The sequence below is a fragment of the Rousettus aegyptiacus genome, unplaced genomic scaffold, assembly GCF_014176215.1.
Source record: "Rousettus aegyptiacus isolate mRouAeg1 unplaced genomic scaffold, mRouAeg1.p scaffold_m13_p_2, whole genome shotgun sequence".
In the NCBI taxonomy this organism is placed as follows: domain Eukaryota; kingdom Metazoa; phylum Chordata; class Mammalia; order Chiroptera; family Pteropodidae; genus Rousettus; species Rousettus aegyptiacus.
Window position 1 is genome coordinate 56,957,156 of NW_023416295.1, and position 15,627 is coordinate 56,972,782.

General features: G+C 31.1%; 1 protein-coding gene across 20 annotated transcripts in view; it reads left to right on the forward strand.

Annotated features, from left to right (window-relative positions):
* BAZ2B (bromodomain adjacent to zinc finger domain 2B) overlaps positions 1–15,627 on the forward strand; it is a 281,281-nt gene that overhangs the window by 224,197 nt on the left and 41,457 nt on the right. For all 20 annotated transcript variants that reach the window (XM_016152832.2, XM_016152831.2, XM_016152842.2 and 17 more), the window contains 5 exons: positions 9,226–9,366; positions 11,659–11,913; positions 12,882–13,096; positions 13,967–14,041; positions 14,833–15,076. In XM_016152832.2, coding sequence (XP_016008318.2) covers positions 9,226–9,366; positions 11,659–11,913; positions 12,882–13,096; positions 13,967–14,041; positions 14,833–15,076 — 930 coding nt within the window. The remainder of the gene's footprint in view (positions 1–9,225; positions 9,367–11,658; positions 11,914–12,881; positions 13,097–13,966; positions 14,042–14,832; positions 15,077–15,627) is intronic.

A 15,627-nucleotide genomic window follows, 5' to 3' on the forward strand; every position in this document is an offset into this window, starting at 1 on the left:
ATTATTATAGCTATCTGATATGTAGAAACAATGTGTGTATTGTTTAGGAACCTGGACATTTTGACCAAGTTCCTTAGATTTGAATTCCGGTTTCAGTTCTTTCCAGCTGTATAATCTCAGGTGAGTTATTTAACCTCTCCGTGATTCAATTTTCATCTATAAAATGGAGATGATACTAATTCCTATCTCAGAGAGTTTGTACTCATGATTAAATAGGTGCGAATGTTTGTATAGAGTTTTTGGAACGATGCTGGCACCGCATAGTGCTTATAATTGCTTATTACTACGTGTTTGCTGTGTAGAGTGGGCCTAGCAAGATACATAGCCAGAGATGGAGACTACTACTAACATAGATTACCTCTAAAGTCTCTTCTAGCAATCACTTCATGTGACTTTCCTGAAGTTTATATAAGTTTTGCCGTAATATTTTTCCTGATGTCTTTTTCCTCCTCACTTGTTGATTGTCCAGGCCCATTGTCACTCTCTACACCTAACATAATAATGGAATCTATGCATAATTTCATTAATCTCTGAAAAATGACAGGAAAGGAAAAAGGGAAGTAACAAATTCCAGGAATTGGCGTGGTTGCTGTCTCTGTTCCCTTCTGATAGATAGTATGCTGGTGGGAAGCTTAGGGAAGGAGATTAATTAAAACTCCAAATGCTCAACCTAATTTCCTCTAATCTGGAGAGATGGCAACTGAGGGAGCAACTAAACAAGCAATTCAGGAAAAAGACCTGGAAAGTCCTTTAAGAGACAAGTTCTTCCCTACTGAATCTATTTCTTACCAAAAGGAGTAAAAAGATGCAGGGGTTCTCATTCTAATTTTTTTCCAATGGAGGAGAAACCTAAAGAAAGGCATAATAATGAAAATAACCCAGAGCATTATCTCTAGACATAATAGGATTTAGTAGAAGGGGGCACCCAAGAGAACAATAAGAATAAGATTATCTAAAAGAGTAAATGCCCAGGTTAAAAGGCACCCACAAGGCCCAAAAGACATGATCTCTTCCACTGACTTTTCATGTTTGGGCTTGTAGCCCTGGAGGAGAGTAGGAAAAGCTGCTAAGAAGAAGTGGATAAGAGCCAGGTTGAGTGGAAGGTAGCAGCCACAGGATAAATGAAGATATTAAAATTAAATCTCCTAAAAAGCCTTCAAAGCCTAAGAATACCTTTCATAGGAAAAGAATATACCCTTGACTAGACAGAGTAAATCAGAGTTTACATTTGTAAAGAGATATGAGAAACCAGGTAGAGCTCTCTCTCCTAGCTACATTTGTCCTCAGAAAAAAAGGAACATGAATAGTATACTTACCCTTCAATCTAAAGTACTTAGGATTATAAAAACAAGTATCAGATAAAATGAGAAGGAACTAAAGAAAAGTTAACCCATCGGTATTTGAGCAATCTAAGTTCTTGATAGGGGTGCTACATCAAATATAAGTAATTAGGAAAAAAAGAGTCAAGGCAACCATGCCAAAATATGAAACCAAAAAAAAAAAAAAAAAAAGTAAATATATGCATGTACACATAAAGAAATAACATAAAGCATAATAACTTAAATAACCCGGCTTTCTATTTTTGCTTTCTTCAGCAGTCCTATGTAGTCTCCATAGAACAACCAGAGTGATCTTTTCAGAAAGTACGCCAGATTACATTTTAACACTATCCAGTGGCTTCTCATTGCAATTATAATGAAGTCCAAATTCATCACCATGACAGTACAGTCCCATATGCCCTGACTTCTGTCTACTGCTCCAACTTTACCTCATACAATTTGTCCCTTATGTAATATATTCTAATCATTTTAATCTTTTTTATTATCCCTAAATAAAAGGTCTCTGTGGTTCTTATTTGTTGTGAGTCATCGATCAAATGTTAATTTGTCAGAGGCCTTCCCAGAACAACTAATTTTGCCTTTTCTTATGTCCCACCTCTGGAACTTGATGTCATCATCTTGTTTATTTTATACCCATTTATGGTCTGTCTCCTCACACAATGTAAGATATGTGAGGACAGAAATCTTGTCTGTCTTGTCTACCATTGTATTGCCAGTTCTTTGGTTAGAGCCAAATAGGTAGTAGGTACTCAGAAAATTGTAGTTGAATGAATGAGTAAAATGAAAGTGGATATTAAAAGTGCTAAGAAAAGAGATCGAGGATAAACAAAATCGTTAAAGAATAAGTACATTATTATGTTTTCTGTTTATACTTTTTATAATAAAATCTTTCCATTTTATTTTACTCTAGGCATCTTTTTTTTATTAAACAAAGAACTGTTATGTAAAATAACAACATAAAAACATGTCACAGATAATCTTTTATCAGCATGTTTGAAGAATCCCCTAAGTAAAACTGTGTTTTTAAAAAAGTTGTTATCCTCTTGATAACTACAGACCTGTGAACAAGACTATATAATTTTACAAGTTATTCTGATTTTAAATTGTGTTCATTTATTGAATGGTACCTATAAATCTGTGATCAACTAAGTGTATTTTTAGTTTCTTAAACTACCGTTTTGCGCACAGCATTAAATTAGATAATGTGGAAAAATCAAAAAGACCAAGGATGCATTTCATCAGAGAGAAAATTGTATGGTATAAACGATGAAGCAATAACTAGGCATATGTTTTTACTGATGATCCAAACTTTCACCGTATCTTTTACATATATTTACGTCTCAGTGAATATTAACAAAATGTTTCTGTATGTACTTGTCCGTTTCCTGGTCCATTGTGCATGACTTAACATGCACAAGATGTAACTGGTGTAATACCAATAATGACCATATCTTGGTTTCATATTCTGCCTCCTATTATTTCTTAATGTTCGTATCTATAATTTTTTTCTGTTATTAATTATTAAAAGAACGAACTTCATTGTAAAGTTAAGGCCATATGATACTTAGGCAGGGCCAACTCAAAATTCTGAATTGGCCTATATGTAACTGTCGATTCTGAACTTTAGTACATTTAGACATTAATTATTAGATTGTGAAAAAAGAAAAATAGAGGATAAACAAAAATGCAAATATTATTAGTAATGTTAAAGAATTATCAGGTGAAAAAATTAATTGCTTTCATCTTGTTAATTAAAGATCTCCCATAACATCTGAAATTATTCCAAGAAACTCCCCATATTCATCAAAGCAAGAAGGTAGCACAAACACCACTTTTATATTTTTTTGTGTACACTACATTGATGTTACTTTTTGATTTAGTGTTAACTCAATATATTTTTTACTAAGAATAATCCAAAATTTTATTTGTTATCTTAGATATTTTATTTCTGTAGTTTTTCCTTTATATAAATCTACAATTAGTGAGACTATTTAGATGTGTAAATTACTCATTTTATTATATTAATTATATATTAATTAGTATATCATAGTTCATAAATATTTTCATAAAATGTAAGAAAGAATCATCTTTAGTCTCATGAGTAAAAAAGGCTTATTTCCAAGTATAATTCAAGTAATAGGATCTGCTTTCATTATTACTAATCACTGGAAATATGTTGGTTTTAGCAGTGTGACAAAGTAGCTCAAAATCTCCTGTTTCATTTATAAAAATTTAAACCTGTACCAATCACAAATTTATAATCACTTTACTCATATTAACTAACTAATCAACCATAGTAATCATAATAGAGCCTTTTGTGTGTCTCCCTGAGGATCAATAAACTACAAAAAGTTGTTAAACATGCATCTCTCACAGAATGACTGTGCCAGTACGTCAGGGACAAAATCATAAAATACAAGAGTAGTTCAGGTTTTAGAAGTCATCTAATAAACAATTTGAAAGCATAAAAAATGTATAACCTTCCCAATGATTCTAGTCCTGAGAATTTTTATAATCCTATATTTACACTAACCATTACTTAGTGAAAAATAAATAGTAGAATTGCACATATAGTTTTGTTTAAGCAAATCCATTTTTTTAGTTCAAAACACTTTATTTATGACATACTTGTATATCGTACTTGCATAATTATTTAAAAACAAATATAAAATATTTTATATTATACAAAAATATTAAATGTCATATAAGAAAGTAGATTTTGGAGAGAATTTTTATCAATTTAATTTAAATATATTAAAATCTAATTATCTGGCTCAATAATTAGCAATTTTGATTTTAATTTAGGAAATGTTTGTATAACAGTAGCTATTCACAGTATTTAAAGATACTTAATCTAAGATAATTATAGACTTGTGTAATATTTTAGTGGATTTTATGAAAATGTGATACTGCTACATTTTATTCTTTTTAAATATTTTATACCAATAAAATATACTAAATTATAATAACAAAATATAACATTCATTAAAATATAAAATACAGCTTTTTCAATCATGATTCATAATTTTTTCATTGTTTAAACTTAATTTTCATAATATTTTAAGTGTAAAAACAGATCCCTTTAAAAAAAATTGCCCTGATTGTTCTACTCATACTCATCATGACCATAAAACAGTATCATTTTTATTCTTTATATTTGTCTTTTATAAATGGCTTGTGTTGTTAATCCTATTTACACTTTTATTCTTCCTGCAGTCTGAGGTAAACCTATTTCTCTTAAATTATATTTATGTCTTTGAAATTTTAAGTACATTTACTGTCAAAATAAATGTATTCTCCTAATTATGCCCAGAACAAACACCTAAGAGACCCAGTAGAATCGTAAAATGCAAAAAACATAGGCATCTTTGCAATATGATCTCTTGAGAATGGCCTGCTCTGCCGTCTGATAAGCTGTAAAACTTTACAATAACAAGTCATTATTCTACCTCATTCATTGTTAGCTTTTTAAACTTCTATAATTCTTAAATAGAATAAATTTATTTCATACATTTGTTATTGTGCTCTAGACTTCTAGAAATACTTTATCCTTTTAGAGTCCCTAAAATAATATTTTTATGTGAGTAAAAAACTGATTTGAAAATTTTACTCTGAATTTTTGGCTGTTTAGGATATCCTAAATTTTATCTTAAATTTGCTACCAAAAGGTATTTCAACTTTGAAATGAAATTTAAATGACTTAACTAAGGCATTGATAATATTTCGATACAGAAGACTCCATTATAATTAAGATGATAAAAGAGATATTTTATTATAAACAACTTATATTCCGAGAATCCACACATATGTCAAGAAAATCTTCATCTAGAAAAGTAGTTTGGGATAGGGAGATGAAGGCCAAAAATATTCCTTTCATGTTATATTAGGTTTAATAATAAGACTTATCTCTAGTAGGTCAGTTTGTTGTGAACTGACCTTGCAGAATTAGAAAATTCCATTGTTAAAGCCTAATATTTGACATATAGAAAAGTATAATATTATTGAAATTATATGAGGAATCAAGCATGGCAACTTAATTTGTGAAGAAACTGTTTAGGTCAAAAGTGGGTAAATATACAGCTCTTTCAAGCAGTATACAAAGTCTAGAAGAGTGAATACTACACAAATTTCTACATCTTCAAATTTGGCCTAAAATAGTACTGGCACTTTAACTTTAGTTTTTGGAAAAATCAGATAATAAGTCTATTTAACTCTGATATGGGGAAAGTCTATTTGCAAGCACATATAATCACAATGTATACAATTAAAATGGTTAAGAAATTAATAATATTGGAATAGAGAAATATTTTAGGTATTTTTAAATTCCTAAATATTATCTGAATATTGTTATTAAATATATTGAACTCCATTTTTGGATACAAGGTTTGTATATAAAATAGAAGACATCAATTATATTTGTCCACAGAGTGAAATATAAAAAGCAGAGAAAAAATTGAGTATTGAAAATCTTTAATGACTAGTACAAATGTTAGCCTATCCTTATTTATGTGGCATCTGTAGAATTATTTATCAAATTCATAGATGCTTAAATAATTTTCATGCTGAGGCACACAGAATACGTACATTAGAGACATATGATAACTTTTATGTCAGAAATAGGAACAATATTTAGACCAGTGGAAGAAAATTTGAACTGATATGGCTTGAGAGTCAGAAAGAAAGATACTTTCTTGAGGTGTTTGGCAAATTGTACTGCTGGGAATTGAATAGGTCCATAAGGAGACAGGAGAATAAATTTGTTCTTCTGACCTCTAGAAACTCACACTAAAGTGGGAGAGGTCAACTTTAAACGAATAATTGTCACAGAATACAATAAATGCTATAATAAGTTTTGTGGAAGCTCAACAAAGAAATATTAAAATGCCTGAAGTAGTTGTGGGAAGAACAACAACGACAACAACAAATAACAGACTTTATTTCTATGAAAAAGAGGAGGAGCTTGCATTCCAGGCAGAGGGGATGACATATACAAAAGTACAGTGCTGTAATTAAACAGGACCTGTGGGGGCAGGGAGGAGGAAGGTGCAAAGAGGGGTTAGTGATTTTTAATTGTGTGTATACACTTATCTTGGCTTTGTTGCTTCTGCTTCTCCTCCTCCTCCTCCTCCTCCTCCTCCTCCTCCTCCTCCTCCTCCTCCTCCTCCTCCTCCTCCTCCCCCTCTCTTTCTTTCTTTCTCCCCCCTTTCATCATCATCATCCAAGAAATGCCTCAAACTGGTTACACTGTCTTCTCAACACAGTAATATCACGCAGTGTGACTAGAGCGTGAGAAATGCACTGAGAATCATGAAAGATGGGATCAGAACTGTGTGGGGCTAGATTGGGACTGTGTTTACATGCCGTTTGAAATATTAATTGATTATTGGGGGAACCCAAGAAGCTCTGGTTCTTTGAGAGTCATCTTGTACCTGAACCACAGAATTTTTATTAGTCCTATTTAGTTCATTAAAATTTATTGCTTATAGAGACTCTATGTTTCCTCGAAGTATTTCTAATAGTAGACAAGAACGGATTCTTGTCTCACAAATTTCTAAGATTTCTTGGAAATCTCCATTTTATCCTAAAAATTGATATCACTTTTACATTCTATTCCATAATACAGCCATGCTTTTTTAATTGGAAAAAAATATTGCATATTACTAGATAAAAATGATATTCAAGAATATAAGCCATATTTATCTCATGGCGTCATATGCATTCTAACTCCTTGTCTATGTATAATTGAAGTGTGTGTGTACCCCCAGATTGCCAACAATGTTAAGAGGGCACAGTGAAAAAAGCATAAGTATCACATACATGGGTCTTTTCTCTCTTTTTGTAAAGAAATGGTAACCATTTTAAACAGTTTTTTAGTGTAGAGTAGTCTCAATCATTATATTTATAGTTACTATTATAAGAATTCTTGATTAGTCCTATATAGTAGAAAAATTTACACCACCTACTTTGAAATCTATAAGAGACATTTAATATGTTTGTTTGTATGTTTGGTGATTTTAATTTATTTTTCTGGTAACTAAAAAGTTAAGTCTTCTTTGGAAAAAATCTTAGGGCAACATTTTATATATTTAAAAATTGAAAATCTAATTCTGGAAAAAGGATTGTTTTACCAATGATAATTTGATTTGAAAATCTATATATACTACATTGTGGAAATGTTACATATTATGTATAGTTCATGTCACTGGACCTTCAGAAACAGCTTTTAGTTTATAACTTGTAAGATTAATTATAGATCTTGGTGTCAGTAATTTCATCATATAGCTTCTTTATTATTTCCTCCCAAATGTCTGCATGAATCAGTAACCCAGACATTTAGAGCCAGTATAATAAAAATGAACAGTTTATCTTGAGCATATCAGGTAAAAAGGCCCTCACTACTTGCTTGGCCTCTGACTCTATCATAATATTTTGCAACTACTTATGTTGCAGTCTTGAAAGTACTAGCAATTTCTCAAATACACGATGCTTTCTCAGCTCTGCCTGGAATACACTTCTCCACTCCTCTTTGTCTCCCTCTTGGCATGCCTCCACGGGAGTCAGTATGCTTTCTTACCAGTGGTAATTTAAATGGAAATAGTTACGATATGGACAAAAATGCTAATATATTACAAGAATTGGTAAAAGTGTTAAAATTTTTTAAATGTTAAAAATGATAAAAATGTTTAAGTTATAGCGAAAAACCTGAGAATTAAAGAGAAATTGGTGGTAGGGAAGAGGTGGCAGTGTTTAATTAAGATTTAGAGATACACAAGATGGGAATAACCACCTTTCTGATTAAAGTACACCAATATAAGGAAGTAAGGGAATAAGAGATGTTCATTGGGAATAGCAAATGATTTGATGAAATCAACGAAGAACATGAAAGTGGGTGATAATTTGAAAAAGAGGAGAGTCCTGAAATCCAAAGTAAGGAGTTGGACTTTATTTTGGTAAACATAAAGAAAATTTAAAAATTTTTAATCAAGAAGAGACATTATCAGCCTTGAAAGTAATAGAAGTAAACCCATCATTAGTATGTAAGATATGTGACATTGTAGGTTAGAATTGCCTAGTGATTCTACTGTTATTTCTCCTCTAAATAAATAGAATTATATTTGAGGTATTATAGTAAAGTAATGACACTGATAATTATAGAAAATCTCATAACTTTTTCCAGCAAGAGTGTCATCCGTACAACAGGGAGAAAGGATGATTATTTTCATGTTGTTCCCATTACCTAAAATATTTTTCGAAAGTTTTTGGAATTACCTTCCAAACCCATTGTGCATTTTCTTAAGTGTTGTTTATAGTGGTAAACAACATTTGTATTTCATCACAGGTATTATCTTAAGACACGCTAATTCACTTTCAAAGAACTGCTTTTTCAGGTTCAAACATATTGCTTCCACTTTCCTGCTGTAAATCCTCCCTTGCTTCCTGGAGCTACACAAAAATTTCTGTGAATGCTGGTTAACTTTATGTCATAAATTTTTAGTTGCCCATGTAGACATTTTATATGCCTGCTTTTATAAAAAAATATTTTATTCTTGTAACTTTGGAAAGGATTGAATAGATTTTAAATAATGGAATAACCTGAGTTGAATCTAATATTGAAACTAGATCAATATAATATAATATATATTATAATATAGATAATACATTATAGATATATATATAATAGTCATAAGATTATTTTGAAATTCAAAGAGTGAAAACACTGAGAGGCAATAAGTCATTGTTTCTCTGTAATTCCATGTCTATTTCTAAACCTCCAAAGAGAATTCTGTTCATGGAAATAATAACACTTTGATCACTTTTTAAATTTTAACTGGAGGTTTTTCAGACATACAATGATTAAAGAGTATGTGGACTTTTTTTTTCCTAGGAAAAAGAACGGTTGAAGCAAGAAAAACGTGATGAGAAAAGATTAAATAAAGAGCGTAAACTAGAGCAACGAAGATTAGAATTAGAAATGGCAAAGGAACTAAAGAAACCTAATGAAGACATGTGCTTAGCAGACCAAAAGGTAATTTATCATGTGAACCATTTCATAAATAAATTTAATTTTTCCTGTATTCTCACTTGATTCTTTTGCCGGAGCTGTCATTATGAAAGCCTTTCATAATGGAGCAGCGGATTTCCAAGCCTAGGCCAATCATCCGCTCCTGGATGAGTACCAATAAACCTCTAGAGCTCCTGAGCTGATAATGGCTATTCTTAATGCATATAAGGGTTACTACGACAAGCCTTTTTAATTTAAGTAGATATACTGCAGAAATTAACAAAGATGAATTAAAGAAGTAGATAGGATTTCTGTTTCATTTGGTCATTCCCAGGCATTTAGGTACAGAAAGATCTAACTTCTCCCCACACCTCCATAGATATTTAAATCAATTAGGATTTATAATCTGTGACCTCCTTTGGTGCTTTAGGAATGGTAGCTTATTTTTACTGAGTATGTTTACTATATGCCAGAAACTATGCTAAGTGCTTTATATGAATTCGTTCACTTAATTCTAACCACAGACTTGTGGAGCTGGTATTTATGCCCATTTACAGAAGAGAAAAGTGAGACACAGTTTAAGGAACTTACACAAGACTATACAGTTAATAAATGGCAACTTGGATTCAAGCCTCAGTTTATTAAATTCTGGAATCCATACTGTTTATCATCTTGAAGCCAAGAAACGTGTCCAATCAAAGTTGTGTGTTTTCTCTTCCATCATGCATTACAAACTTATAATTTTACTAAAATACATAAAAATAGACATTTAGAAAAAGCAAAATAATATTTAGTAACTGGCATGATTTCACCCACTTATGAATAGAAATCAGTTATGTTTAACTGATAAGAAGATGGCACTTCTAGAAAATTATAACAGTACTGCATGTCATCTCTATAATACTCAGTAATGTATTATTATACTTGGTTAATAACATCTATTTACTTACATACCTTAGTCAACTGATATACAAATAATGATCGTTTCTTGATTTGTGAAAGCTCTTTTCTAAAGTGCTTAAAGTAAACCCTAGTGGGGATTTAATTATATTAATATCCTATTTATTTACTTAAATAAGTGCTTTTGAATAAAAATAAGTATACATACTAATTTTAGTTACTTGGATGTGTAAAATTTCTAAGCACAGAATGGATATATAGGTTAGTTAACACATTTCATAAGCTCTGTAGTGAGCAATTTTTTAAAATCTTAAGTGAGCTTTATTTTCTTGCATCTTTTATTTTAATTTAAATCCATATGTACTATATCAATATGTAAGTCCATTTTAAACCTTACTTTTGTTAGCTTTAAGAAAATGTGTATATCCAGTATAGTTTAGGAAAAAAGAAAACTCAGAATTAAATTGTTTTCAAATGAAACAAATGATTTGTATAGCATCAGCCAGTTCTATGCTTCTACACAATATTAGTAGATAAAGTCTTTGGTTAGTTATTTAAGTATGTACAGGGTGGAGGAACATTTTTGAACAAAGACTAATTTAGATAATTAGACAAACTTCAAGTCACATATTTTTTCCAGTCAAAATTTAAGGTACTGTTATCGAATCCCATTCATGGACAAAATGTTTTGAATTTAGATTACGTATTTATTTAAACTTTTTAATGTCCATGACAACTGGTACTACAATTTAGTCATTAAAATGTTAATATGTGAACTTATTTGAGAAGTAGCAGAAGAGGCAGCTTTCTAATTTTAGTACTGAAACTCAATACAGTATTAATGTTTCACTACATACAGGACACCTAAAGACTGCTAGTTGCAGTATACCTGGATTCTTGATAGGGTTATGGGTTCTGGTCATGTGGATCTAGTAATTTATCAGCATTCATTAACCAAAGATGGTACCAGTCTTTCTGACTATACAGCCCACAGATGCACACTAGTCATATCTGAGCTACCAAAAAAGTGTGAATTATAAATCAATCTCCATCATTAGAAGAAATCAGTTTGTGCCCTACTATGCCCATAGTAAAGTTTTTTTGAAAGGTTTATTTCTTAATGTTATCTAATTTTTAGCCAGTTATATAACTCACACTTCATCAATATGTAAGTTAATTAAAATTAGTGTTCTGTTTTGTAGAGATCTAAGTTCATATTGAGTTCAACCAAAATTTATTGTGATGGTTACTTACATTCGAGATGCTATACTTATTACCATGGGATTGCAAAAATGTTCCCAAGGAATTTACAATCCAGAGGGAAACCCAGCAATGTCAATGCAAGAGAAAGGCAACAACTTATTTAACTTCAGAAGATAAAAAAATCATAGCTTTTAAAATTTATTTTATTTTCAGCCTTTGCCAGAGTTGCCTCGTATTCCAGGACTGGTTCTCTCTGGAAGTACATTTTCAGACTGTCTTATGGTGGTGCAGTTCTTACGAAACTTTGGTAAAGTTTTGGGCTTTGATGTGAATATTGATGTTCCAAACCTGAGTGTTCTTCAAGAGGGATTGCTAAATATAGGGGACAGCATGGGCGAAGTACAAGACTTGCTCGTGAGGCTCCTCTCAGCTGCTGTATGTGATCCGGGTCTAATTACAGGATACAAGGTAAAAAAGATACATGTATATATATAAATATATATATATTTATATATAAAGTTTTTTTTTTTTAATTTGTACTATTAGTGCATTGGTAGCTGGCTGTATGTAATATGTTAGCAGAAGATTGTATGGATACATTCTTTTCTACAAAACGTTAAATATAGATTTGCTCAGGTTGCAATTGGTACCAACCTAGAAAAACCTGGTTCATAAAACCTACAGAACGTAGATCATTCCCAAATTACTTTTTGTCCCCTAGGTTTCAGCAAAAACCAAGTTGATTTAATGAGATATCCAAGTGATATTCAGCAAAACAGAGAATTCATAATTCATAAAGCAATTAGAACTTATGTGTGCCTTCTGATATTATACTGTGTTCTCTCTGAGTCACTGTGAATAACAAGCTAATCAAGGCAACTATAGACCAATGTATTAAGACTCTACTGCTCAGTGGATACTCAATAAGTTCAAAGTTATTTTAATTCCAATTAGATACACATTTCATTCAGCTTTGCTCTAGGTAATAATTGTACAGGGAGAAGCTTCCCACTGTACCTGTTACTTTTTCCTTCATCTCCCTATTCACTTAGTATATCAGGCAATAAACCCCATGACACCATAGAGCCAAAAAACACAATAATAGGGCTTTTGAACTTCCCATCTACCCCCACCACCTAAATAGAATGTCTAAAAAAGCCTGGAAAAGCTTGAGGTACTTTCTGTAGTCAGAGAAGGTATGATATATGATTTCACCCCACCTAACTTTTAACCACGGGTTTGAAAAAGGAATAAAAAGATTACAGGTACTCGAATTGTCTGTTATCACTTGTATATTATTGTCTCTACTTAATCAAAAATGTGAATAAAGCCCTTGTCAGTATTATCTAGATTATATAATATCAATATTTTAAAATCTTATTGTTTTATATGATGAATGGTTATGACCAATACTATCAAATGCCAAAATTTTATAGGCCAAAACAGCTCTTGGAGAACATTTGCTGAATGTTGGTGTGAACCGAGACAATGTTTCCGAGATTTTGCAGATTTTTATGGAAGCCCACTGTGGACAAACTGAGCTCACTGAGAGCCTGAAGACCAAAGCTTTTCAGGCTCACACTCCAGCACAGAAAGCCTCAGTTCTGGCTTTCCTGATCAATGAACTGGCATGCAGCAAGAGTGTGGTGAGGTAAGCATATGCCCAAGTTTCCTGGTGATTCTTTATTGTTTTGAATTTTCTTATCACAAAGTAATGCAAATTGCTTAAAGAAAATTTCATAGTTACAGAACTAGCACAAAGAAAAAAATTAAAATTACACTTAATATCACCATTCATAGAAGATTAATAATAATATTTTAATATCTTGGCAGTCTATTGAAAAGAAAATTTGGATCATACTGTATACAATCTTTGTAACCTGTTTTGTTTATTTAATAATTTTTTAATTATATACTGAAGTGTAAAAATACCTTTTCTTGCTATGGTACCAGAATTCAACACTGTTATAAGAATCTAGAAGTTTTATTTCCTTGACATCTTTTGTTGATAGATGATTACCTCATTTTCCTTATGGAATTTCCTTATAGAATTATCCACCTCCTTTTGATTTTATGATGTGCTAATGCAACCTTAATATTATTAGCTTATTAACGTATTAATTTGTACTTTTTTAAAAAAGTACTCAATCTCATTGAAGAGTCAAAGTAAGTCCTCCACTGTAGTATATCAACATTTGGAGAACAAATCTATATTCATCTTGTCCTTGCTATTTATTATTTTATAGATTTTAATTTTGTTACTTTTAGTTCTTGACTTTTTTAGAAAAAAGATCAATCCAAATATTTCAGAGCTATGCATTTCTGCTATTAATGGACATTTTAAGTTTTCTTTACATCTCTTAGTCATGATATTGTATTAATATGATTTTTCATTTGTTTTTGTTATTCATTGGTAGTCATCATTTTTACTTACCAAAAAACTACAACAGTTCGCTTACCAAATTAATGTATTTGCATACTGTATTAATTTATGTTTTCTAATAAATTTTTGCATTGGTAGTGAAATCGACAAGAACATTGATTATATGTCAAACTTAAGGAGAGATAAATGGGTGGTAGAAGGTAAACTCCGCAAGTAAGTCCTGTTTTATTAAAATTAATATACTTTTTTCTCATTGTACAAGTTCCCAAGTAAAATATACGAATTGCAAAGATAGAATTTAAATTTTACTTTGTCTAACAATTAGAAAAGATAAAGCTTAATTAAGATGAGATTAAGACCAGAATTTGCAACGGATAAAAGATATGAAATTTATTGAGCTCATATACTTAAAACTTAGAAGAAAGTCCATTTATCATTTTTCTTTCAAAACAGTCAAGCAATCACATTTTCTAAGATTGTTGTTACTTTCAGGTTACTTTTGTCATAAATAGAATCTTTGGAACTACTGCTTTTCTTCTTAATTGCTTTTTAATTAAAGTTTGCTTTTATAGAGAGTCTAACATATCCAAATATATTCAACATTAAAACTTAATTAGCTTTCTGCCAGGAAATATAATGCTGAAATTATTCAACTTCTATGTTAAGAGCGTGGTTTCTTTGTGGTAATGTGAATTGAAATTTATTCAGTCTGTTAGTATGAGATCAGGAATTATCACTTGGCTGTTACTGGAGTAGTCCTTTCACCTAAGTTTTTTTTTATGTGTGTTCTAATTCCAGAGAGATACCCAGAATTATTCTTGAAAGTTAATATAGTCTGTAATTTCTGGAAACAAATTTAAAATTTCTTTAATTCTAATTTTTATTGTCATTGATTTATTGTTTAATGTGAGAGAAATATCATTAGCTATTCTTGCTTAAAATTTACGTTATGCTCTTTAAGAAAGAAACCTTTTCTTCCATATCTCATTTATTCATATTTAAAGGCTCAGAATCATTCATGCTAAGAAAACAGGCAAAAGAGACACTTTGGGTGGCATTGATCTTGGAGAAGAACAACATCCATTAGGCACACCCACTCCAGGACGAAAGCGAAGAAGAAAGGGAGGAGACAGTGATTACGATGATGATGACGATGATGATAGTGATGACCAAGCTGATGAAGATGATGAGGATGAAGAAGATAAAGAAGACAAAAAAGGAAAGAAGGCCGACATCTGTGAAGATGAGGTAGTCAAATCTAGGTTGATTTTAATACTTAAGTAAGATCGTGTAACATTGAAAAATAACAGAATTCGGAGTCAAATGAATTGGGTTTAAATTCCATTTTGACACTTACTTGCCTCCGTTTCTTCATTTGAAAACTGAATAACCAGGTTTTGTTTTGTTTCATTTTTTTTTTTTTTCATGATGGTCAGGTAAATATTGAATAGAATACCTATACATAGAAGTCAGTTACTTTGGACAAAAAATTTTGTGGGTTTTTTTTTGTATGATTTGAGGGTTCTCCAAAGAACTATGCAGATTCTTAATTTCAGATATTCTCTTTCATTTTTATTAACATACTACATTTGTACAATACTTCATGTCTTAAAAGTGTCATCAGGTTTAATGAGACTGATGTATTTCCCAGACACCAGTTTATTATGTGTCTAGCTTTAGGCACTTTTGATCAAAGAAATATAAGGCACTAAAAGTCCCCTCTAGTGGAAGATTTGTAGTAAGAAACTGTAATGTGTTAAGTGTTAACTGCTTTGATTGCGGTATTTAAAATGTACTAG